Source organism: Marmota flaviventris, chromosome 2 (assembly GCF_047511675.1).
Source record: "Marmota flaviventris isolate mMarFla1 chromosome 2, mMarFla1.hap1, whole genome shotgun sequence".
In the NCBI taxonomy this organism is placed as follows: Eukaryota; Metazoa; Chordata; class Mammalia; order Rodentia; family Sciuridae; genus Marmota; species Marmota flaviventris.
In genome coordinates, this window is record NC_092499.1 from 149737858 (window position 1) to 149762530 (window position 24673).

The following is a 24673-nucleotide window of genomic DNA, read 5'->3' on the forward strand; positions in this document are numbered from 1 at the left end:
TTAAAATAGTTAAGGAAAATATCTTTCAATTTATACATTAGATATTAAAACAAAAATGTCCATTTACCAGACTAATATGCATATCTCAACCATTTTCAAAGAATCAATATTATATGGAATACAATATGGCCAAGAAACTTCTAGTATACCTAAACTTCCAGTAGATAACAACCACAAATGAACAGAATACAAAAGTCCAAAGAGCTGAGGGCACTGGAAAGTGGGCAAATACAGGAAGATTCTGGGGGAAGTCAGCACTTGGAAGAAAGGATCAGCACAAGAGAGTAGGGGAAGTCAGTGCCATACTGGGGAGGCCAATATCCAATAGAAAGTCTGCAGTTCTTGTGACCTGAAGGATCAAAGTGCAGGGATCAGGGCAACAAAGTGACTAAAAACTACAGGGGGGACATGGTAAAAAGGAGAGAGATAAAAAGGGCGGGCCAAAAATACACATATAAATTTTACCTAAATCTCTGACTAATCCTAGACTATAGCTAAGGATAAAAGAACTGAACTGAAAATTTGAGCCACCAAATAAGATATAAATTTTATAGTTTGAGTCCAACAAAATTAAGATGCTCTTCAGAGGAAAAAAATCCAGCACCTCCATGACATCTTAATTACAATAACCAGAATTCAAAATTACTTGACATGCGAAAAATTAGGAAAATAACCCACTGTCAAAAGAAAAGACAATCTATGGAGACCAAACCCACAAATGACCGAAATCTAGGGTGGCACACAAGAATTTTAAGACAACTCCTATGATTATGCTCACAGACTTAAAGGAAAATGTGCTCAAGATGAATGAAAAGACAGGGAATCTCAGCAGAGATACTAAGACTATAACGAAGGACCAAATGGAAATATAGGGACCACATTCTCTAATCACTATACATAGAATTATAAATCATTTTTAAAGATGGCAAAAGCCCATTTAATGATAAAATTATAAATATATTTTGAATAATTTATAACCTAATAAAAGGTAACAAAGCAATGAATACTTTATGCCACACATTGTTGTGCCCACATATTAACTTACGTAACATCTAAATAGTTGTTTAAAGTGCATTCCCTTTTTATCATCCCTTTATAAATACCGGAATTGAGGTAAAAGGGTTAAATTACAGAAGATCAAGCTAACAGGTGATAAAGTCAGTAATTCAAACCCAGCAAGCCTATCTCTAAACTCTGCATTACTATATTGTACTGCCTCTCTAGAAAATTGAAAAAAGAGATCACGGAAATTGAAGAATATTTAGAACTGGATCCTGGAACTATTATTACACATGAAAATTTGTATGCAGCTAAATGTGTGTTTATAGGGAAATGCATAGGCTTAAATATATAAATTCATAATGAAGAAAGTAGAATTTAGTGAACTAGGTATTATACTCAAGAAGTTAGGGGAAAAGCAAAAAACTAGAGAGAACATAAAAAATAGTAAGATCAAATAAAAATGAATAAAGCCAGGGTATGGTGGCCTGTGCCTACACTTCCAGCTACTCAGGAGCCATATGCAGGAAGAAAACTGGGGCCCAGGAATTCAAGACCAGATTGGGCAACATAGCCATATGTTGTCTAAGAAATTAAATGACAAAAAAATAGACAATAAAATGATAAAAATAATAGAAATTAAAGAAATGGAAAACAAAAAGCGAGAGAGAAAAAAAATAACCAAAGCTAGTTCTTTAAAAAGAATAGACAAATCTCTACAATTAAAATGAATAAGCTAGGTCTCCATTAGTTATCATGGACAAAGCTGGGGAACATGATGTGAGTGACAAGGATAAGTTACACAAAGTGAAATCATTTATGCAAAATTTAAAACATACAAAACAATATAATATACAGTTTACGATTCTGTCAAAGTATAAGAAACATGGACCAGAAGGACTCAGGACAACTTCAGTGTGTGGTTCCATCTGGGGAATAAGCCAGAGAGATAATAAAGCACTGGGTGGTAGGAGAGTAAAATCCACAATGTTAAATTGTTTGATTCTCTCCAAAAAAAAGGTGGGGGGTCCTGAAGCAACTATGACCAGATGTTAACAAGGCTTAAATCTGAATGCTGGATATAAGAGTTTCTGTTTTTTGTTTTGTGCATATTTACCTTGCCTGGTATTCCATAACTAAAGAAAACTTACATCTTATTTCTTTTCAGTTGATCTCCCTCATTTAACTGCAAGTGCCCTAAAGACAGGGGCAATATGGTGCTACTTGCACCATAGTATGTCCAGCGTCCAGAGAGCCAGTGAGAGAGAAAGGGTAAGTGTCTAACCTGCAAAAGTAACTTCCAATCTAGAAATAATGACTCCTGGATTTCAATGAGAATTCACTCTTGAGGCAAGATTGACAAGATTCAAGGTTGCTCACGAGAACCTTTAGCTCCCAGCTCATTGCTCTGCAGGGCTCCTCAATCTAGAACCCACTTAATTTAGAACCAGAGCATCCAAATGATACCCTTGATAATAAAGAACAGACATGGAAACAATAACTATAGAAACTGCAACAACTGCTAATATCTATTAGCTGCTGAGTGGCAAATATACACTGTCTCATTTAATTCAGAACCCTAGGAGGTAGGTGATACTGTTTCGTTGCAAGTTAGACTACCTCTACCTTGCCTGAGGTAGTGCAGCTCCTCTAATATTTATCAAAAGTCAAACTGGGAAGAGGAGACCAGCCAACCATGATACCTACTTTTAGAGATGGCCCACTTCTAATTTCCTCCAGATGTTACCTTCTAGACATTTGTGAGAGTGCTCTTGAATGTGCTCCCCCAGTTGGCTGGACATGGCACCACCTCACTTGCCGTGTTCCTCAGCAGTGACCTGAGAAGCAGACCGAGTCAGGCTTCATCAATTCATTGTCACAAATGAGGAATAGAGGTTGTTATGGCCCGAGTCACATCCTGTCCCCGAATCCACAAGTCCTACCCCTCAGTGCCTCAGAATCCGACTATTTACAGATAGGGTTTTTTATAGAGGTAACTTAGTTACAAAAAGGTCACGAGGGTGGGCCCTAATCCAATATGACTGGTGTCCTCATAAGAGGAAACTGGGCTTAGAGACAGCCACATTGAGGGAAGACCACTTGAAGACACAGGGAGAAGACAGCCATCTATAAGCCAGACATGGAACCGAGCCTCTCACATCACCTCTGAAGGAACCAAACCTGCTGACAGCTTGATCCAGACTTCCAGCCTCCAGAACTGTGAAGAAATACATTTCTGTTGTTTAACAAAACCAGCCTTGTGGCATTTTGTCATAGAAGTCCTAGCAGACTGATAGAGTGGCACAGAGATGTTAAGGGACTCTTCTGGGGCACACTGAAAGGAGATGAAATCAAGCCTTCTACCTGAGTCCACTTTCTCTTACTTGTGGAATAAAAATTCTTCAAATACTGTTCTCTACTTTTAGAATATAAAAATATTGTGCAAAATCTATGCAAATAAATATGTAAATATTGACTTGGAGAAAATGTAGCAATTTAATCCTATTTCTTTTAGCTTCTGCTTGCAGCAGAGATGTAGAAGGACACAAATGACCATCGACAAAGAACACTAGACAAAGCCAGAAAAAAATTTATATATATATATAAACATTATATATTTAAATATATTTTTTCTATATATAACATTTTCACACATAAATTTTGTCTTTTTTTTTTTTTTTTAACCACCCACTGGAGAGCTAAGGTCTCTAAGACATTGAAAGGACCCTAACTGCAGAGGAATTGAGCCCTTCCTAAGTGAACAAAAACCAGCAGCCACAGTCACCTGTAGGCACAAGTAGATGAGGAGCTAATCAGTATCGGTTTCTTATTGTGGAAACAGGAAGGAAGCGGCCATATTTTCAACCACATGGGCTGGAATGATGGATTAGAGCTGGATTGGTGTAGGTGTGGTAACCCTACTCCAGACTTTTGCCAAGTGTGTGGTGGCCTGCAGAAATCAGGACAGGGATAGAAGACTCGGTAATACTCCCCAGTCATATGGGGACTGGGACTGATGGTCTTTAGGAAGGAGAGATTTGATCCTGCCTCAAGACATTTGAAAGCGGTGGTGAACTAAAAGTAATCCAAGCCAGCCCATCTCAAATCCCAATAAAACAGAAGAGCTAACCTCCTCATCCTAGCTGCCTTTTTGTCACCTCGAGGGGGGTGAATTAAGGACAAAACTGTCATGCAGAGAAAGACCTGTAGAGAGGCCGAACTTGGTCAAGCCTTACCTGAAGTCCAGCCTCCTGCTTCACTAATCAGTTCCATAAACCCATGTCAATGATTTCTCTGGTGTTTAAGTTTGACTTCTGTCCTTTCCAATCAAAAGAAACTTAATTGAAACAAAGTACAAGTCCTGACCAATTGTGTATTAAATGTACACACCTGATTACACATGCAACTTCTTGCATCAATTAGCAATACACAATTTCCGAAGAGTCATGGTATCCTCCAAATACTCATTGAAATGATCTTCATAATTCTTTAAATGAACCAGACAAAACTAGCAAATAACTAATAATCTTTAAAAACAATCATAATAGCACTTCAACCATAAAGAAGATATTAGTGCCTCACAGGCCCCCCCTATTTCAGGCATATTCATGTGCTAATGAGCTCACCACCACTCAAAGTGCTGCAGAATTGTGATTTTGAAAATGTCTCATGGCAAATTAGTCTTCTATTGTACCCTGCACTTCTGTCATTCACATGTGACACCTACCACGGTAGAGATGACAGACATTCAAATTGGCATCTAAATCCATGAAAACAGTGGCAGGAAGAGTCTAAGTTGAATCTGAATGGGGAAATTTAAGCATAGAAGAAAGATTAAAAGTTTTAGAGTCAGAATGACCACTTGAAAATCAAAGAACATTTCACAATATCCAAAGTACCATTTCAGTTGTTGAGAATTGCCAAAAAAACTTTCAAAAACTCAAGCTCTCACCAAAAGGAAAAAAGAAGTGGGGGGTAGTTTGCAGACTCCATATTCTCTTGCCAAGTTCTAATCTGGAGTTTTATTTTATGAATCAGTTTATAAGGTCCTAAAAATAAGGAGCTAAAAGGAAACAGGGTCAGCCTGTCCCCTCATAAGGAGCCCCCCAAATCTTCTAGAAATGCAACCTCAGTGGCGTACAAGGGGAGGAAGGGTCCTTCCAGGTCCTCATGTTTCAGTCCTTCTAGCCCCCAGCCCTGCTCAGACATAAGACGTTGGACAACATGGCGTCTTACACAGGTTCAACTTTAAGGTAAATTCGTGATTTATGGAAGAAGAAGAAGAGTTCTCAACTCCCCACCTACATGAGCCAGCAAGGCTACTCTGAGGCTTTGTCCAAGGTTAGGGCAACATAAAATCAATGACAGGACAAAATGAAACCAACAGCCACCATATTCAGCCAGACAGAACATGTTCCCATGAGAAATCCTGGATTAATCTGATTAATCTTTCTAGGAAACTTCAAGAATGTACTTTGCTGTAAATTAAGTTTCCTGATCTCTAAACTCCCAACCTTTGAAAGCTAATCCAAACTCGATAGGGCATAATTGACTACTTATTAGCTAAGCCTATTAAGAGACCCAATGTCTTTCTCAACACAGCAACCAAGTTTACTATTTCATGCAAAGCAAAAAGCAGCAGGAGCAAAATGGAGACCTCCTTTTGGTATCTACACTCCTACGCAGTACGGAGCCTGAGTTTTGCTCCATCTTAATTATACACAGTGCTCCAGCTCTTCAGGACAAGTTGATGCAAGATTTGGGGGGAAGAAGAAGGGTGATTTTTTTTGAGGCAAATTCAGAAATTTCTCTCTTCACCCTTACATGGCTGCTCTTGTCTTAGTTTCTATCAGGTCCACCCCATTCAGCTTGTGTTCACTTTATTTCCTCCATTAAAGGCTAAACAGTCCATCAAAAAATGTGCCCCGAAGCCAGTCTCAGGTACAAAAATGCAAACACAAGCACCATTTGTCATTTTGTCAGCAACTCTTGGTATCTCTCCCCTAAAAAGGACAGAAGCAGGTCATTAGACAAACATTCCATTATCTCATCCCCAAGCATGCTGCATTTCTGATCAGAGACTGCCAGTTGATGAGCACTGGTTTGAGTGAAGAGGGAGAATAAAATACATTTGCCCTGGGTTTTATTGCGTGGCCCTACTTAAAGATTCTCAGCTGAGAAAATCTACTTCCGCTGGCCCACAGGTGCTATTACTCATGTTTAATATTCCTTAGCACGGGGTTTTCAACACCAGCCGAACTTGATACATCAGAACCACTTGGAAGCTTTTACATGGCCAGATGCCCAGGCTGTGCCCCACACTAATTAAAAGGGCAATGGGAGGGGACCTGGGCACTGGGGGTTGTCACTCCCCTGGCAATGCCAATGTGCAGACACAACTGAGAATTGATGCCTCAGTGAAATCCCTATGCCATTCAACCAGTGTGTTCAGCTCAGCTGCAAAAAGTACACAAAGACTTAGAATGAAAAAAGATCCACAAAACTGACCTAACAGGGTCCGTAAAAATAACACACTGACATCAAGTGCATGACCATAAGACTTACGAAAAATCCTGCTTCATATTAAAGGGTGTTTTTTAGTTAATCGATAATTTTATGCTGAGGTCCATTTTCCCCACTTTTATAGGGTGCAGAAAGGAAGAGAGAAAAATATTAAGGTCTAGCGGTGTTCTCTCTCCATGTATGACTCAAAGCTCTCCGGTGGTTTCAGAGTAGACTTTATCCAGCACAGTCATCTCTAATATCTGCCTGCCACATACAGACTAGGCCATGGAGGGTGATAACCAGACTTCATAATGTTCTACAGGCAGGGACTGAGCTGGGCCACAAGACTTGCTTACAAATTCCAAAGTTACTCTTGAGGAAAGTCACATCATTGATTTATTTCCATGGTCACACAAATACTCAATTGAGACACCCCACATTTTCATACAAAGATAACATTAAACTACAAAAGCACAACTCCCAAAGGTCTGCTATGGGGCCCCATGATCTCCTGGGAGAAAAAGTCACCCATGAACTGTGGGTAATCCAGCTTCATCAAGGGACATTTTCAGGCCTACTGCTGTGGACACAGCACCATGAGATGTTCTTAAACACCTGACAGAAAACACAAAGTATGCTCAAAATAGAGGTGCAGAATACAGGAGTTCTGGGTTCTACTTCAAGTTGCATATCACAATCACTTTTAAAAACACTTGATACCCAAGTCATACCTCAGGCCAATTAGATGGGGATATTAGGCAATGAATGGCATTTTTAAAGCACTGGTTCTCATACCTTAGCATGCATCCGAATCCCTGGGAAGGCCTGGGAAGGCACAGATGACTGGTCCACCTCCAGGGTTCCTGATGCTGCAGGTCTGGCTTCAGGCCAGAGAATGTACCTTCCTGGCAACTTCCCAGGTATTACTGATACTGCTGGAACAGGGGCCACAATTTGAGAACCACTGTTCCCCAGGCAACTCTAATTAATGAACAAGGGGTGAGGACCACTACACTAGAAGAGTAAGTGAGCTCTGGCCAGGGCATCAGGAGGAGGGAAATCAAGCTAGAATTGGAATTCTATCTCTGATACTAACCTGTGGCTTGATAACAAACTTGTAGAGATTTTTCAGACCTCAACTTGGTCCTGACACATAAAACTGAGGCAATGCCTGGACAAGATCATGAATTCCTTGCAGAAATAAAATAATGACCTTTTCAAAGGACTGCACTGCATGAAATACTGACTCTAATACACAAGGAAAAGGAAGTGGCTTCCAGGGCCATTAAATAGTTTTCAACATGCCTAATGACATTTCAGTCAAACACAGACTGAATATACCACTCTGGTTCCATATTGTGTAGTGACATAATAGCCATCTTAGCCTGTGCAAGTACATTCCGTGATGTTCCCATGAAGAAACTGCCTAATGATTGCTCAGAACATCTCCCTGCCATTAAGTGACACATGACTGTATAGGTGAAGTTCTTGCTCATATGATGTCAGCACATCTGGTGCTGCACTGTGGGAGTCATCTGTGCATGTGCTCTGTCCAGACATGTTGCCCTAACTCACCTGTTAGAACCTTGCAGAACTGCCCAGGTACCTGGGCCTCGGCAGTTGGGCTGGGTGTCAAGGTCCATTTGCGTCTGATCACATGCTCTCGTCCACTGAAGGGACCACTGGAATTGCTGAGAGGCTGGATTAGCACCCGCTCCTGTCCAAGCTGGATGAGGCCGACCTGCCAGGAAAGGAAAGGAAAACAGGACATTGGTTGCCTCACTCATACATGTCCATGGCCCCTGCGGCTTGAGAGGAACAAAGTCACCTTGCTATGGTTTGGTTTTCCACACCTGGGCTTTTTTTCTTTGCAAATTGCTTGAATTTACCTGAGCCCAAAAGTGTCTGTCTGACATACAAACATCCCATTGAGTGGCTGAGTTGGAAGGGCTGGGACGGGGGGTTGAAATAGGGGTGGGGGTTCACATGTGTATAATAATACCCTTTTCTGAGTGCTTTCAGAGAGAAGACAGAGTTACTTTCCATTGATTTTTCAAGAACTTCCCTTAAAAATTATTTTTAAAACCAACCTAAGAGTCCATCTGAGGAGGCAACCCCCAAATTGTTTAGAATGAAAATTATATCCCTAATGGGAAAAATGTAGCTTAATCCTGAGGATAACTTAGAATTAAATACAAAGACAATAAGGTCAGTCTGATTTGTAGTATTAAGTGCTTTGTGATGGGGACTTGTGCATTATTCCTCCAGAACGAGTAATAGTTAAGAGAACTTGGCAGAATACCTAATGGATTAGATTTGCAATTTTAACTTAGAGCATATCATTGATTTAGACTTGTGATTTTAAAATCTTTTTAGGTTACAAATAGTATTAGAATGTGTAGAAGACCTCAGGCCTTCTCATGTTTATAAGACTAAGTTATTAGGCTTATAAGAATGCCTAAATACTTGTGAAAAGTTTCTTTTTTAACCCAGACATCCAATGAACTTGAAAATAAAAATCAAAATATTTCTCAGAAGACTGTTTTTTCAAAATGTTTAAAAATTGTAAGTGACATTGTAAATGGGGTCAAATGTTTCAAAATCCTCTTTAAAAATAACTGCAAAATCACACTAAGATTATAAGATTTGTAAATTAAAGGAAATCTTTAAAAAAAACTAGGATTTTTAATTTGTTGCTTAAATGAAGTGAATTTTAACTCTATGGGGGAGAGGAATTCAGTGCATAGAACTTTCCCCTCCCTGGGAACCAATGCTGACAGCATTGGTCATTCTTGCCCCAGACACCTGCTGCAAGCTTTCCATCTTGTTCACAAGGGAACTTAGTAACAAGGTGGAATTAACAAGGTAAGTAAACTTTCCACAAACGCTTGACTAGGCTGGGGAAGGAGCTGGTGTGTACACTGGTATGTGCAATGTCCCCTCTCCTAGGTCATACCTCCAGACTGTCTTAGCTGGCTCAGATTGAGCAGATTGGTATTAAGAGGTCATGGACACCTTTCTTTTCTCTTACACCATTACTTTTCAAAAGTTATAACATACTAAACCAGTGATCCTCAAACCCTAGCATGCACCAAAATCACAAAGAAGACCAAAGTGGGACTTAACAATGTGCATTTCTAACAAGTCCCCAGATGACCCGAACACAGCTGGACCAGGAACCACACACTTGGAGAAGCACTGTTCTCTGCACAGCATTACAATTCCTCCAGGCTCAACTATGGTATAGATCTCACTCAAGTCAAATGAGATAGACCACCCTCCATTCTAAAAAGATGCACCAGTACCAATCCCCTTAGGAAGTAAATGACATCAACTCATAAGATCACCTACAATCTTTAGTCCCCAAGATACAGGGTGAGACCAAACTTACCGCTCTAAGCAGATTTCAAGGTTTCTATTTCATTAGAACTTTTGCCAAGAACAACTCACAAATTTTACGGCCCAAATAAAACTGTTTCAAAGTGGCACTGTGTAACCTGCAGGAGAGCCCAGCTTCCTTCCCTCTCCTTTGAAGTGAAAACTTGAGTTTGTACCCTGGGATACTTTGGAGAAGTTGAAGAAATGAAGACAGAGGAGCTGTGGCAAGATGTACAGGGCTCCCCCACCCCCAGATGTGCTTTAAGAAGCCGAAGTGCGGACACTAGAAAACAACTGGCCAAAACTTCCACGGTTCAGATATAGAGAGGTTATGCATGGGATGGAGCCCCACACAGAAGGAGCCCCATGTCTCTGGAGGATGTACTCAATTCGAACAACAGGCTGGACTCTTCTGGAAATACCCTGGCTATGGAAGGTCCAAGGCAGCCACCCTCCCGAGTCCTGAACTTTCAAAGCCAATTTTATCAATCAGTTTAGTGTTTGCATTCACAAGCTCCAGTGCAAAAATCAGCTAGCAGTGAGCTAGCTGTTTTGGGGACAGGGAGATCTCTCCTTGGTGTGAAATCCTACATATACATATTCAGAAGCAAAATCTAGCTCCTTGGGGAGGTTTTTCTCTAGAGTATCTTTTCTGGACAGTCTCACAGATTTCCATTCATTCATGCAAGAAAATGGCAATACAGGTGAGAAACAGATAAACTGAATACTGATCTGTACTCTATCTCATAGCCCTTTATTCTGTTGGCCCCTAAACCTTGAGCCAGGTTGTGGCCAGGACTAGCGCCTAAGAAAAAGGAGCTGCACAAATCTCTTACCCTGGGGGCTGGCACATGGAAAGGCCCACACTATCCCCTTTTGTTGTGGTTTGGATGTGAGGTGTTCCCCCAAAGGCTCAAGTGAGAGACAATGCAAGAAGGTTTAGAGGAGAAATCATTGGGTTGGGAGAGTCTTAACACAATCAGTGAATCAATCCCCCCATAGGGATTAACTGAGTGGTAATTGAAGTGGTAGGGTGTGGCTGAAGGAGGTGGGCACTGGGCTATGGCTTTAGGGTATGTATTTGTATCTGGCAAATGGAGTCTCTCTGCTTTCTGATCATGATGTGAGCTGCTTCCCTCCACCACTCTCTCCTGACATGATGTTCAGCCTCACCTGAGCTCCGAGGAATGGAGCCAGCCTTCTATGGACTAAGACCTCTAAAACCATGAACTCTCAAATAAACTTCTTCCTCTACAATTGTTCTGATCAAGTCTTTTAGTCCCAGTGGTGAAAAGGCTGACACCTTCCTAGGTGTGGCTTGCTGTTGCTAGACTCCCTCAAGTATCTCTAACACTCACCTCGTCCACACATTACCAGTGATAAAAGTTCTGTAGAAAAGTTGGTCCCATAAATATGTACACTTAGAATGGGTCAAAAAAAATTTCCCCAATCCCCTTCCTCTATTCTGCTGGTCTTCCTTCTATCTTTTTAAATTTATGCATAATAATTATACATAAAAGTAGAAAATAGGGAGAAGGAGGTGAAGGGGAAAGGAGAAGTACTGTGGATTAAAATGGAGCAAATTGTTACATGCATTCATGAATAAGTCAAAATGAACCCCACTATTACGTATGACTAGAGTGCTAATGGAAACATTAAAAAAATTTTAAAAACTTTTAAAGTGTCACTGTGTCCTCCTCCAACAATCTTGCCCAAAGTTCTCACCAGCCCTCATCTCTCCTTGACATCTTCTCTTCTCCCAATAAATCCTCCTCCTCTGCAGTCCATTACCCAACACCATGTTATAGGAATACTTTCACAAACTAATAATTTGTTCTTCTGAAATAGGATCAGAATTTCTCCTCCATAGTTTCCAATGTTCCATATTTTCCAATATCACAATTACTTGAAAAGCTAATAGGTTGCCTAAAGTACCCCTTGCTTGGTGGTTTTCATCCCTGGCTGCATATAGGAATTGCCTGGATAGCCCTGAAGACCTCTGATGCCAGGCCAAATGGGGTATAAGACTAGCAGTGATTTTTTTTTTTTTTTTTAAGTTCACCAAGAGATTTCAATGTTCAGCCAGAGACAAGAACCACTGCCTTAGCTTTTAACAGGGTGCTGGAGAACCTGGCCACCTAGTACCTTGACTTCAATGCCTGGAAGTACCTGAATTTGGAACCTGGGTCTTTCTCCGACTGTGGGGTTCTGCCCACTGCCCTGGCTTCTAGTCAATTGCTGCCCCATGGCCCTCAGAGCTGAGCAGGGATGCTTAGAATTGTGTTAATCTCACAGTCACCATCTATTCTGAGAAGTAAGACACATGGAAATGCTCCTCCAAGGCCTCCACTGTTCCTTGAGGACAGCAAAGAAATATCATTAATGAGGCTGGGATTGGCTGCATTCGATGCAAATGGCTTCCAATATCATCTGCACAGACAGAGACCTGGGAAGGAATAAATGTCCATGGCAGACAGAACCAGCAGCCCTGAGGCCATCTGGTTTTAAGGGAAACCATAATCCCTCAGGGAAACAATGCTTTTAGGTATTTTAGGTTTTTGCAAGATTGGATATCCTACATGAAAGAATTGTGGGTCAAATAAAATGTATCAGGTATAACCTGATACTGTAACAGGTCTGAGCAGTCACATTTCAACTCTCTTTATTCTGAGTCCTTGCTCTGAAGGTTTCTGGACCATCTTAAGAAAGTATTGCTAACCCCACTTCATCCCCCAAGCAGGGCTAGGTTCCACTTCCATGTGCAGAACACTTGAGAGACAGAAGCTTTAATCACCTCCTAACATGAGCACTGCCTCGCCACATAACACAGGAAATACATTTAAGATACTGTAAAGAAAATCTGTCACAAGTGCACCCTGGAACTGAAGGCCACTGCCCCTCTGTGGGAGGGACGAAGCCATAAGATTTGGTTGAAATCACCTTCCTCTAAAGGCCCCCGTGAGCCCTCCCAGCTCTTCTTTGGAAGGCTTTAGGTGCTCTGCTAACCACAGTGGGCCTGGGGTCACCTTCTCTATGTCCAGATGGGTTGGCACAGGTAGTTAGAGAGGCCCCAGCCAATGGGATGGTGAGTTTGTTCCCTCTGTGGGCAAATCTGCTTCCAAGGAGAAAAAGACTGGTGACTGCAGACCTGCCTCGGACTCTCTGGTGGGCCTCAGCAGGGTCTGTGGGGACTCACATGGTGGCCATGGGAGAAATGTCCCCATCTCCCTACTCATACAGGTATGAGGGGCTTCCCAACCTGCTCCTCTCTCAAAGCACCACTTGAAGTTCCCCTGACAGTCTAACTGCTGCCTGTGAAAGTGCAAAACACCTAAATGCAGACACTTGTCTTCTAAAGTCAGCCTCCCTTTGGGATTAGAGGGGTCACTTGCTGTGATGTCTCCTTCTTCCCATCTCTACCTCATCCATCCAAGGCCTAATCCTAGTCATCGTGTGTCCCCACATATACCCTCACCCAATACTGCTATCACCAGGATTCTCCAGATGATTACTGGCAAAGTTCTCTATCTCCTCTGGGCTAATGGTCCTGAGTGTCATCTCAGGCCAGCTGCAGCAGTATCTGGGAGCTTGTTAGAAAGGCAAGTTCTCAGGCCCTCCCCTGACTTGTGACCATAGTTACAGCTTAGCAATCAGCTTAATAAACCCTACAGGGGAATCCAATACTGGCTCAAAGTTGAGAACTGCTTCTTTAAGATAAATTCTAGATGGCTTAGGTTGGCACCGAGGGCACCACCGCATCTAACCTGAATCACCTGTCCATTCATCCCCTAAAACCACCACTCAAACCCCTTATTGCATGGCCAACTTATCTCCAGACAGCCTGTATCTCTTGGGCAGCCTTGCCAACACTCCTTCTTTCCAGAATCCTAGGGCTACTTCAGTTTCAGCCTTTCTTCTCTCTGAGCCTACACCCTACCTGGCCTTAGTGGCCTAACCTTCTCCCAGAGTCTCTGTCAAGCCCCTTTAGCTTGTCCACCTGTATGCTCTACTGTTCTTCTACCCAGCAGGCTCTGATGCAAGTTCCTTCCATGTGTATCTCGACCATCTTCCCAGACTGGGCCCACATTGTATTTCTCTCTGAGCCTTGTTGGGAGCCTACCAGGGTATTCTGCACACATCAGGTGTATGATAACAAACTGTTTATTCAAGCAATAACCTTGAACGACTGATTTGTAACTGGAAAAGTCTGGAAACGGCCTGCAGGACTAGAGGAGAAACCCGTTTTTAAAGCCTTAATGTCACAGATTCTCACTAAATTATTTCACTGACTGAATCTTGTTCTGTTCCATCAATAGCCATGCACGGCTGATGTTATTTATCTCTTGTATGGCTGCAGGTAGGGAGGTTCAAAAGAGTAAAGTGACTCACTCAAGGTCACAGCCCTCCACCCCCAGCAGTGCAATTTCATTTCCTAAGCAACAAGAGTGTGACCATGAATCCATGTGCTGAGCACAGAAGCATGCACAACAAAAGGTTAACCAGAAACTGTGTGGTTCCCTCAGACCCAAAGGCTGCAAAAACATCTCCCATCACACACGTCCAAGGTCAGGCAGCTGCAGCATTCCAGCGTTCAGGAAATACACTTCAAGAATGCAATCAGTCTAAAAGGATTTCTTCAGTTCATCACCCTACCTTGTACTTTTTTTTTTTTTTTAATGGCGCCAACTAAGTGAAAGTTCAAAGTGGGGAAATCTAATTGAATGCCCTAGGTCATGTTCATGGGCAGTGGTTCAGAAAGAAGCTGAAGCCTGGCTTCCTAAGAGGTGTTGCCCAGCTCTGAAAATCTGCAGGTAGATAAAGCACCTGAGCAATGACAATCAGGAAGGGAAAAGAGTATGGAGGATGAGAGGTCAAAGGGGATAAGAAGCCACCATGAGGCTGGCCTTGTTATTTTCTGAATAGAGTTCTCTTTAATTCTTTTACACTGCAAACTTCAAACTGTCTTTTGCCCTTCTTCTATTATAAAACTCTAAATATATGCCTTGTGTTTTACAAATATGTTTATCCTGTACATGATCAATTCTTCAGCAATATGAACCAATCACTTTAGACATGTGCTTTCCTCAGACCTAGATCAATAACAATGTGCTATGATGTAGTTTGGTCCATTTGCTTCCATCCAAATGGTCTCCACATCATAAAACTTTTGCCAAGACTAACTGCTACTCAACTGTACTGGATGAAGTAATGCTGTATTATAAAGCTGGGCAATTTTCTCATTCATCAACCAAAGCATTTGATAAAATTCTCAAGAGTGAGGCAGCAATTCCTCTGCCTCCCAGGGGAGGTATAACTGCAGGCTGCCCTCTTGAGAATGGGGTTCTCAGCCTCTTCTAACCTCACTGACTACTGACTTGGCTGGAAGAACTCAGCTCCCATCTATCCCAGTCTAAACTATATTCTTTTCCCCATTATCTAAGGTTCCCAAGTGGCCTGGAAGAGCTGTACAAAACTATAAGAACCACTACCAATGACAAGCCACAAAATGGCCCCACACTCTCCAGTTGGGCTGACCCATCAGATTAAGGGTGAGCTGATCACCAAGCCAACCCACTGACCAATCGAGCCCACAGAGATTCCAATAAAGTGTTCTGTGGTATGTGACTATGACTCCAGAGGAGGTATGCCCTGGGTGATTTCTACCCCTTTCTCAATCTTTCTGGGGTGACTATATGTTCTATAGCTCCAAAATCCTTGGAGTTATGTCTGGTCCCAACACCTCACACACAGTACACCCTTGCCCAAGAAGAGATGGACAGATTCTGGTGGGTGGCTTCCCAGAGTCTGAGAATACTCTTTGAAGGAAAAGTGGCCACTGCTCAGCAGTCCAAACCCAATGGGGGGAGCCTCCAGCCCTTCCTTCCTCTCTGTTCACTTTGCCTAAAACAAGTCCTTATCCACTCATTTCAGACAAGTGGCAAAGGAGTCTTTTCAGAGACCAACACTCCTCACTCTATGCCTTAAAGGGCTACTCCTCCAGCCTTCTCTACCTACAAAGTTAAACTGGATTCCAATTCTTCTCGCCTTTCACGATCTGGTGCTTTTGTCAGAGGGTAGCTAATCCAAACTTTATGTAAATTTATTTGGAGTACAGATACCTTCCTCACATACCTTGTTCATTGCTTTGACATTATACAGTTATAGGAAATCTTCCAAAAGTTTACGCTATGTCTGAAAACTCCTTCAAATATAAATAAAATAAAGAAGCATAAACAGAAAACAATTAATCCTTGAGCCTGGGGTCTTTGAAATCCCAAAAAATGCAGCTGGGAGAGCCTTCAAGATAAGACAGAGTGGAAACACCATAGGCCCATGCCTCTAAATACCATCAAAAGAGGGGGCAGAACTGAATGCATAATTTATTCCTCATAAACAAGTAATGATATATCTAATAATGAGTCATTAAATAGATACCAAACATCTCTGGGCACAAACAGCATGGATTTCATGCAAAACAGAGCAGAACCTGTGTTCCTCCAGCCCCTGCAATGGACACTACCATTTAGAGACATTAAATACAGAACTTACAAGCAATTAAAATGATACTCAACATCCAGAATACAGTTTTGGAGAGCACAGTCACATCCATTTTTTATATACCATTCACAGCTGCTTTCACACTACAAGGGGAGTGTTGAGAAGTTGTGACAGAGGCTATACGGCCTGCAAAGTCTAAAATATTTTCTCTCTGGTCCTTTACAGAAAAAAAAAAAAATTGCCAACTCCTAATTTATACAATTATTTAGATACAGGGAGGTGCCCCATCCACAGCCACCAAAAATAATCTACTTGATAGCCTGCCCTTTTCATACCTTGTAGCTCAGCCTTCTCAGACAGATAAACAGACAAAGACACACTCACCACACAAAACTCCATGACAGTGGTTTCTAACAGGTCAAGAGGGACTGACACGTTACCACCCTGAGAACCACAACCACAGATGGAGAGAGGTACAGACTTGGTAAGCTTATGCTCTGTTGCTTTCTTTTCTTTGCCCTCCAAGACCACTTTGCCACCAAAAGGGCCATCCCAAGTCACCCTATTGTCTCTTTCCTCCTGCCTTCAGCCTTTTGACTACTTGGAAAGAAGTGCCCAATGTCCAGCTCACATGGAAGGATGGGATGAACAAGGCAGACTAAACAACAGCAGTGTCTGCTCAAGCTGGAACTTAAAATCTAAAAAATCTAAGAGGTCCACCAGCAACTGGCACAGGGTGAACTCAGACTCTTGGCTGTGTTCCCTTATGTAAAGCACAGCGCCCTCACATGGTGTCAAAGGGAAGGGCAGTCTTCCTGAAAGGGCTCAAATGCCATCTGTGAGGAGGCTCAGCATTTACTCTGCAAGGACTTTAAATCAATGTTATCCAGATTTTCAGCCTCAGCTCCTTCACAGATAGCTCCTCGTTGGAAACTTTACACCAAGAAGTATAAACTCTGACCTCTACAGAAACTCACTAAACCGCAGCAAATGGGATTCAGATGTTTCCATGTACAGTACAGTGATGTGACCTAGACTTGAAACACTTTGGCAAAAACAGGAAAAATGATGTGGGCCTTTGAGTCCCTCCCAGAACATGATACAGCCTTGACCCGAGCCCTATGGTGATCTGAGCCTTTCTCACTCCTAGTTAAGCCTCCTCACCCACAGCCCACATTCTCTGACCCTGTTCCACATTAACTACCAAGCCCCCTTCATTCTATATCCTTTTCCTTGTTTTACCAAAGCAGCCCATTTCTCCCAGTCAAGCAAAAATGGATCACACCTTAAAATCAGAATTCAGAAAATGCCTGAAAGAAGAACTAGGCTGATCCCAGGAATTACATGCTCCAAAAGTGCTGAGAATAAAGCAGAAGCCTCACATAAAAACTTGGACCCCAAGGCTTTCTGGCTTTACTGCAGATTCCTGATGACTTGCTACAGACTACATGGGAAGGGCCAGAGAATTTCAGATGGTGGTATAAGATAAAAGGAGATAGGGGGAGCAGTGTCTTGTGGGCCTGGTAAGGACAGACACAAAATAATATCAGAAATTGCCTCCCCAGAGGATAGTTGTGTCAAAAGGCAGAGAAACAACCCATGCACTTCATTCTCTGAGTTGATACCAAGCTTTGTAGGGGGCAGCCCATCTGCCAACCATGTGCACTCCTTGGGGCATCACTGAGAAGCTTAGAAGAGTTTGGCTGGGCACCAGTGTAGTCAAATGATTAAGTATGAGCACAGGCAGAGCAAAAGTACACAAGAATTCTCCCAGCCCATTGAGTACTTGTCACAGGTGCCTCAAATAAATATAATAGGGCAGGATATTCGGGAAAGGAGGACTTCGAGGAGCAGAGACATGTTCTTAGCATCAATATAAGAACACAGTGATCCTTGTTGGAGCAGGATGCCAGATAAATGCCTGTTAATGGTACAGAAAACAAGGATACTGATAATTCTTCCTCTCCTGGTTCTGACCTTTCAACAAGAGTGGGGTTACCATGATTGCCTGGGATCCCCTCCAAACTTCCTTTTCCTAGTATTAAAGGAAATTCAAAAGCACAAAAGGACTATCTACTCCCCTACACACCAACCCAGAATAAATGGGATACAGACATAAAAGTGTTCTCGTGGCAGGCATACATACACACCTGTGAAAATGCAGTGTTCTCTACACCTGAGCAAAATGTGCCTCACAGTCAGGGGTCTGACAGTTTCATGTGCACTCTCCTGGGGGATCCGCAGCTCATTCCTATGCGACCCCACCTCCGCCATATTCTGATAATTGAATTCTTCCCCTCCCATCCCCTTCCCTTACAAATCATCAGGAAGGTCTGGAGGGATGGGGGGTAGGGTGGGAAAGGAAATAGAAGGTTCTCTCCAGTTCCTCTGAAGGCTGGATTTTCCCGCCAAGGAGTCCCACCCCAGCCCTCCACGAAGACCACCCGGGCGTCGCAACAAACCGGCCAGGCAGACCCGGAGGGGACGCGGGCAGTACCAGGCCGCCGGCGGCGCCACAAGCGCTGAGCGAGACCAGGGAGCCTGGGTGGCCGAGTACGCGGCCAGAGTAGAAGCACAGTTCCGCTGGGCGTCCGCTCTGCCGGTCTGCACCCGCCTCCTCCACCTCGAAGCCGCTGGACAGAAAGCGCAGGTCGCGACGCAACTGCAGGTACAGGTCGCGCCCGAAGGCCGGCAGGTGCAGCAACAGGGCGCGTTCTCCTGGCCGGGCGCGCGGGGCGGCTGGGGGTGCGCGAGGACGCCGCCGCCGTCGGGGCCCCGGAGCTCCTGGCAGTGGCGGCAGGTGCACGTCGCTGGGGCGCACCCGCCACGGGAGCACCACCTCCACGTCGGCCGCCGCGTCGCCTACAGCTGCCGGGAAAGAAAAGACGCGTCAGCGCGGTGGGGCCAGCCTGGCCGCCAGCCCTCCAGCCGGCCGGCCGCCGCGCGCCGGGTCCAGCTCGGGGCTCGCCGCGCCACCTAGGGCGCAGCACCGCCGGGATCCGGCACTTCCTTCCCTCAGCTTGTCCTGGCACCTCCTAGCCGGCCAGCCCCCCGTCCGGCCCCCGCCAGCCGAGGAAGGTCTCCCGCGCGGACGCCCAGCACCTCCGGAGACGGCGCCGCGGTATGGGCGTGCAGAGAACCGGCGCCGGTGCGCCCTGCCAGGAGCCGCCAGGAGCTGCCCGGAGCCCGGTCCTCCGCGGCGGCCCGTGCCTCCTTCGCCCGGGACTCTGTCAGCGGTCCACCCGCTGCACTCGGGACGCGCGGATGCCTCCGAAGGGCAGAGAGAAGGTGGTGGAGAGGAGGGGAGATGAAAGGGGGCGCTACCTGTGCCCGGATCCAGACCCCAAAACAGCAGCAGCAGCAAGGGTAGGACCAGGGGAGGCAGCAGGGCGCCGTCACACATGGTACTTGGGACGAGCAGCCCCCGGGACCGTGGCGGCAGAGCAGGAGCGCGCGAGGCAGCAGCGCCAGCCGGAGTGAAGCTCTGCAGCCTTTGGAAAAAGTAATTAGCGCTGCGGACAAACCCAACGTGGTAAATCCAAAGCCCCGCCTTTCCCTCAAAACCCAGGAGGTGATTGGCCATTTACTTCACTCTGCCCCGCCTCCTTTCCCTCTATTGGTTAGAATGGGTCGAAACCAAAGTGCGTAGTTAGGTTGTAAGCACTTCTTACACGTGGTTTCTGGGCAATAGCCCGGACGCGACACCAGGTGGCAGGCACGAGCCAACCCGGACGGTGTGATCCTACAGGAGCTGGGAGAATACTGGCCTAGTCTTCAGAATTTGTCCTCATTTTGCAACTATCTGAGCCTGCTCCTCAGCTTCCCAGGAAGATTTGCCAGAAATCGTCCCGGCCAACCGGTTCCATCTACAAAAACATACTCTCTCTGCATCTAAAATAAAACCAATTTTGATTGTTTGCTACTGGAAAGGCTCCCAGACACACCTTAGTTCGCACCTGATAGCAGTATCATTGGTGTTTATCCAAACCTTTCACACCTCCTGCAGTCTTTATCTTCACAGAAGCCAGGGCACACCCACTCTCAGAATGGGAAACTAAGGAATAGAGTACTTAAGGAGCTCCACTTAAGTTTCAGGGAGTTTCTGTTAGGACAAAGGCTAGAATTCCTGATCTGACTTCCTGCCAGGTGTTGTTCATTGTTAGCAGCCAGAACCCTTCAAAAGAAGCAGGACAACGTATTAGCCAAGTTTTACAGGTAAGGAAACTGAAGAACAAAGTAGCAAAGACTAGACTTGAACACAAGTCTTTCAGCAACAGAAGAATTATGTTCCCATCAGAATATAACAGGTCTGCAGGTGATTGCTTGAGCATCTTGAAGAATGTCTCATAGATAAAGCAAAGCAAGATTAATGGAAAGAAATTATACCAGTCAAGGTTTCCCCTCCTTTTCCTGTTCTATTCTTCCCTGTTTTCTCAAAAAACGAAAGTGACAGTCCCTACCAAACTCTGCTTAAGGTCTCAGAGTCTACATTTCATCACCATGTTATATATCATCAGAAAGTCAGGTGAACACTGTCCAGCTTCCCAGGTTTAATGAATTCCAAGAGTGGACTGTGGCCCTCCACAGAGGCTTTTCACAGAGGTGTTAGAGGTCTACCCACTGCTCCAGTGACCGCCACCTCTGCTTGGCAGCTGCAGTTCCTTGGAACATGGGCCCAGGTCCTACTATGGGCCAGATTTTGGAACTTTGTTTCTCTCACTTGACTGTGTTCTGGTCAGTAGCCTCAGCCATCTGAAAGTTCAGCAGCATTTTCTGGCAACACAAGAAGTCATGGTGTAGCTTTGGCAAAAAGAGCCACTTCAAAGATCTGCAATTGAAAGCCATGGAGTATGGGCCACATCACTTCACAAGACTATTACTTCTGCCTTTGGAGTCAGCCTGAAGTAGTCATTGTCAAGTCATTGTCAGTTTTCTATCAGATGATTCTCAAGTGCTAAAGCAAACCCACAGGGATATGATAATTAAAACAAATGCAAAACAACATTTCATCCCCAGACTGACCAAAACTAAAGTGCTTGGATATATCAAGTAATGGAGAGGACAATCTCCTGCCCTCAGGTGGAAGTATAAATCGACAGACACTTTAACAAACAATTGGGCAAACTAGTAAAACTAAAAATGCTCACACACTACAACTGTATTAATTATTCTAGTTAATCACCCCAGAGAAACATTGGCACATGTACAAAGCGTGATCACCATAGCCCCTCAAAGAATAAAAACCTGAGCTGGGGATATAGTGCAGTGGTAAAGTGCTTGCCCAGCATGCACCAGGTCCTGGGTTCAATCTCTAGTACCATCAAAAAAAAGAAAAAAAGAAAGAAATTGCAAAAGCCTGAATGTCTATCAGTAGATAAATGGCCACTAGAAAACTATGCGTCAATTAAAAGAAATGTAAAAACCTCTTACGTGTAACAACATGGACAGATCTTCAAAATCAGTTATCAATTTTTTTAAAAAAGTGAAGTTGCAGAATGATGCAAAGTGGTCAAGTGTCCTCCAGATTCACCAGCCAGAAGTCAGGGTTGATTCCACCTATATAACCTGAGGTGCAGCTGCTCCCCAATGCTGCATAAAGTGAAGGCTATATAACATGGCCCAAGGCAAAACTTAGACATGATTTGCCGTATGCTTCTGCAAATCATGGAGCCTAACAGCAATCTCTGCTGGAGTTCATGATGACTTACTAGCAGAGAATATGATTTATTTTTCAAAATTTTAAGTTGTCTTCAAATGCCTGGACAAAAGAGAAAGTCAGCCCTGCAAAGCACATAACACTGAATACAACTACTGTTTTGAAGACTAGCATTGCCAAAATGCACTGAAGTCCTTCAGCACCCATATACTGTATGGTTTTAGGCAATTCAACTTCCTGATGAACTCAAGATAAGTTAGTTGGGAAATATCAGAAAAGCATTTGATAAAGTAATAATTTGAGTTTTTGAAAAGTTGATCTTATCCTTGCAGAAAGTCTACTTCCTGCAAGGGACACAGACACTTCCTGATGATGGTTATCACACCATCCCCAGAGAAGAGCCCAGTCATCCTATGTTGTGGGACATATCATATATGTCTGACATATCTCAAAGTGGTCTCAATTAAAATGGGCTTTATAAATCCACTATGGGAATCCAGCACCTCTGTGGTAGCAATAAGTGAAACTTCTAGTGGCCAGGGGTTTATATTTAACCTAGTAGCTTAACTTATAAAAAGCATTTATCCTCAAAGGTCAAGGAAAAAGCAATAGTAACTGCATTGATTAATTCATTCGTGCTTTAGTTTCTTCAATACCTTTATTAGTGCCTATTTTTTATGTGCCATGAACTGAGATACCAAATGAGGAGTCAATAGCACGTGAATTGCACCCTTTTTTCCCCGCAGTCTACTACAGAAGCTTCTCTTATAAATTAAACACTCTTTCAGGTGCTGGGGATTGAGAGATGCAGAAATAACCACTGCTCTCTGCTTTATCTGGTGAGGAAAGACATGAGTAAGGAAATAATTATATGGGCATGTAAAATTATACATCTGCTGTGTAAAACAGTATAGCTGTCCTGAAAAAAACAATTAAACTTAAGAGTCCATCAATTCCACTTTTTTTTTTTTTTTTTTTTTTGTACCAGGGGTTGAACTCAGTGTGCTTAACCACTGAGCCACATCCCAGAGATTTTTATTTTATTTATTTATTTATAGACAGGGTCTTGCTAAGTTGCTTAGGGCCTTGCTTTAAGTTGCTAAGGCTGGCTTTGAACATGTGATCCTCTTGCCTCAGTCTCCTGCGTCACTGGAAATACAGGCATGCACCACCACACCAGGCTTCACTTACTATGTATCTAAAATAATTAAAAACAGAGACTCAAACAGATATTTGCACAATCATGTTTAGAGCAGCTTTATTCACAGCTGCAAAAAGGTGGAAGCAACCCAATTGTTCATCAGTGGATGAGGAGATAAACAAAATGGGGCACACACATACAGTAGGACATGATTCAGCCTTTAAAAATAAGGAAATTCTGACACACACTACAACATAGAGCCTTGAGAACATTATGCTAAGTGAACACACCAGTCACAAAAAAACATACTGTATGATTCCCCTTATAGAAGTAACCCAGAATAGTCAAATTTATAAATACATAAGTAGAACTTTGGTTTCCAGAGGCTGGTATAGGGGGAAAATTGTGTTTAGTGCATATAGAGTTTAAGTTTGGAGTGATGACAAAGTTCTGGAGATGGATATTGGTGATGGTTGCACACTAATGTGATGTACTTAACTGCCACTAAACTTAAAATTTTTTAAATGGCAAATTTTATGTTGTGTAGCTTTTATTTCAGTGTTTTTTAAGCCTTTATTGTTGCTGTGATCTCACTTCATTTTACGCACAAAATGCCTTGTCCTAATTTTGTGGAATGGTGGGGCTTAATATCATTTCACAGAAGAAGGAGAAAGATTTCAGAAGAGATCACAAACAACACAGCAAGCAACCAAAGTCCCTGAGGATAGCAATGGCATTGTGAAGCTTGAGGATGCTGAGGAAAGGATAACTCAACTTCCAGGTCACAGGTTGCAGGTCCAAGCAACATGCCATGCTTCCAACTGACAGAGCTCTAAACTTTCCAGCTTGCCCACCTGCCTCCTGTGAACAGCTCTAATTTCATTGATCTTTTCCAATCATGTTTTTTAGAACTGGTCATGTTTTCAATAAATCATGTTTTCAAGAAGGCTGATTATCTTGACTCACTTGGGCAAGGCACACACAGCTGTCCTGTTTGGATGAAGGCAGCCATCATTCTGGGCATTCATGCTGTTGAGAGCAGACTGCCCCTAAAGCTGCACAGATTGGGCTCAGTGCAGCCATGTTCAAAGCCCGCACTCAGAGCCCAAAGTCAGACTGGGCAGAGGACAAAGAGGACTGAGGGCACTTAGAATAAACTTGACCTTCTTAAATTCCCCACTTAGGGCTTACTTTAGCTGGTGATTGGTATAATCAGGTACCAAGACCTGTGTGTAAACTTGCTCTGTTCATAGGTGGAAGACGTCCTGTAACTCTAAAGATTACTCAATGCAGAAGAAAGATTGATGATCCAGAGAGAGAATTCCACCATGACAGGCTCCTATTATCCTTGGGGGATATGCTCCAAGAGTCCCAGTGAATGTCTGAAACTGTGGCTAGCACCAAACCCTATACATTTTTTTTCCATATACATATAAAGGAAAAGAGGATATATATCAGATATGTGTGTATGTGCTATGCTAAAGTTCAGTTTATAA

General features: G+C 43.4%; 1 protein-coding gene across 1 annotated transcript in view; it reads right to left on the reverse strand.

Moving 5' to 3' along the window:
• The window catches only part of Adamts17 (ADAM metallopeptidase with thrombospondin type 1 motif 17), a 344165-nt gene extending 324382 nt beyond the window's left edge, over window positions 1-19783 (reverse strand). Inside the window, exons 1-3 of the mRNA XM_027922179.3 lie at window positions 19705-19783; window positions 18878-19248; window positions 8080-8245 (exon numbers count right to left, since the gene is read on the reverse strand). Coding sequence (XP_027777980.3) covers window positions 8080-8245; window positions 18878-19248; window positions 19705-19783 — 616 coding nt within the window. The remainder of the gene's footprint in view (window positions 1-8079; window positions 8246-18877; window positions 19249-19704) is intronic.
• Window positions 19784-24673: the final 4890 nt, after the last annotated feature.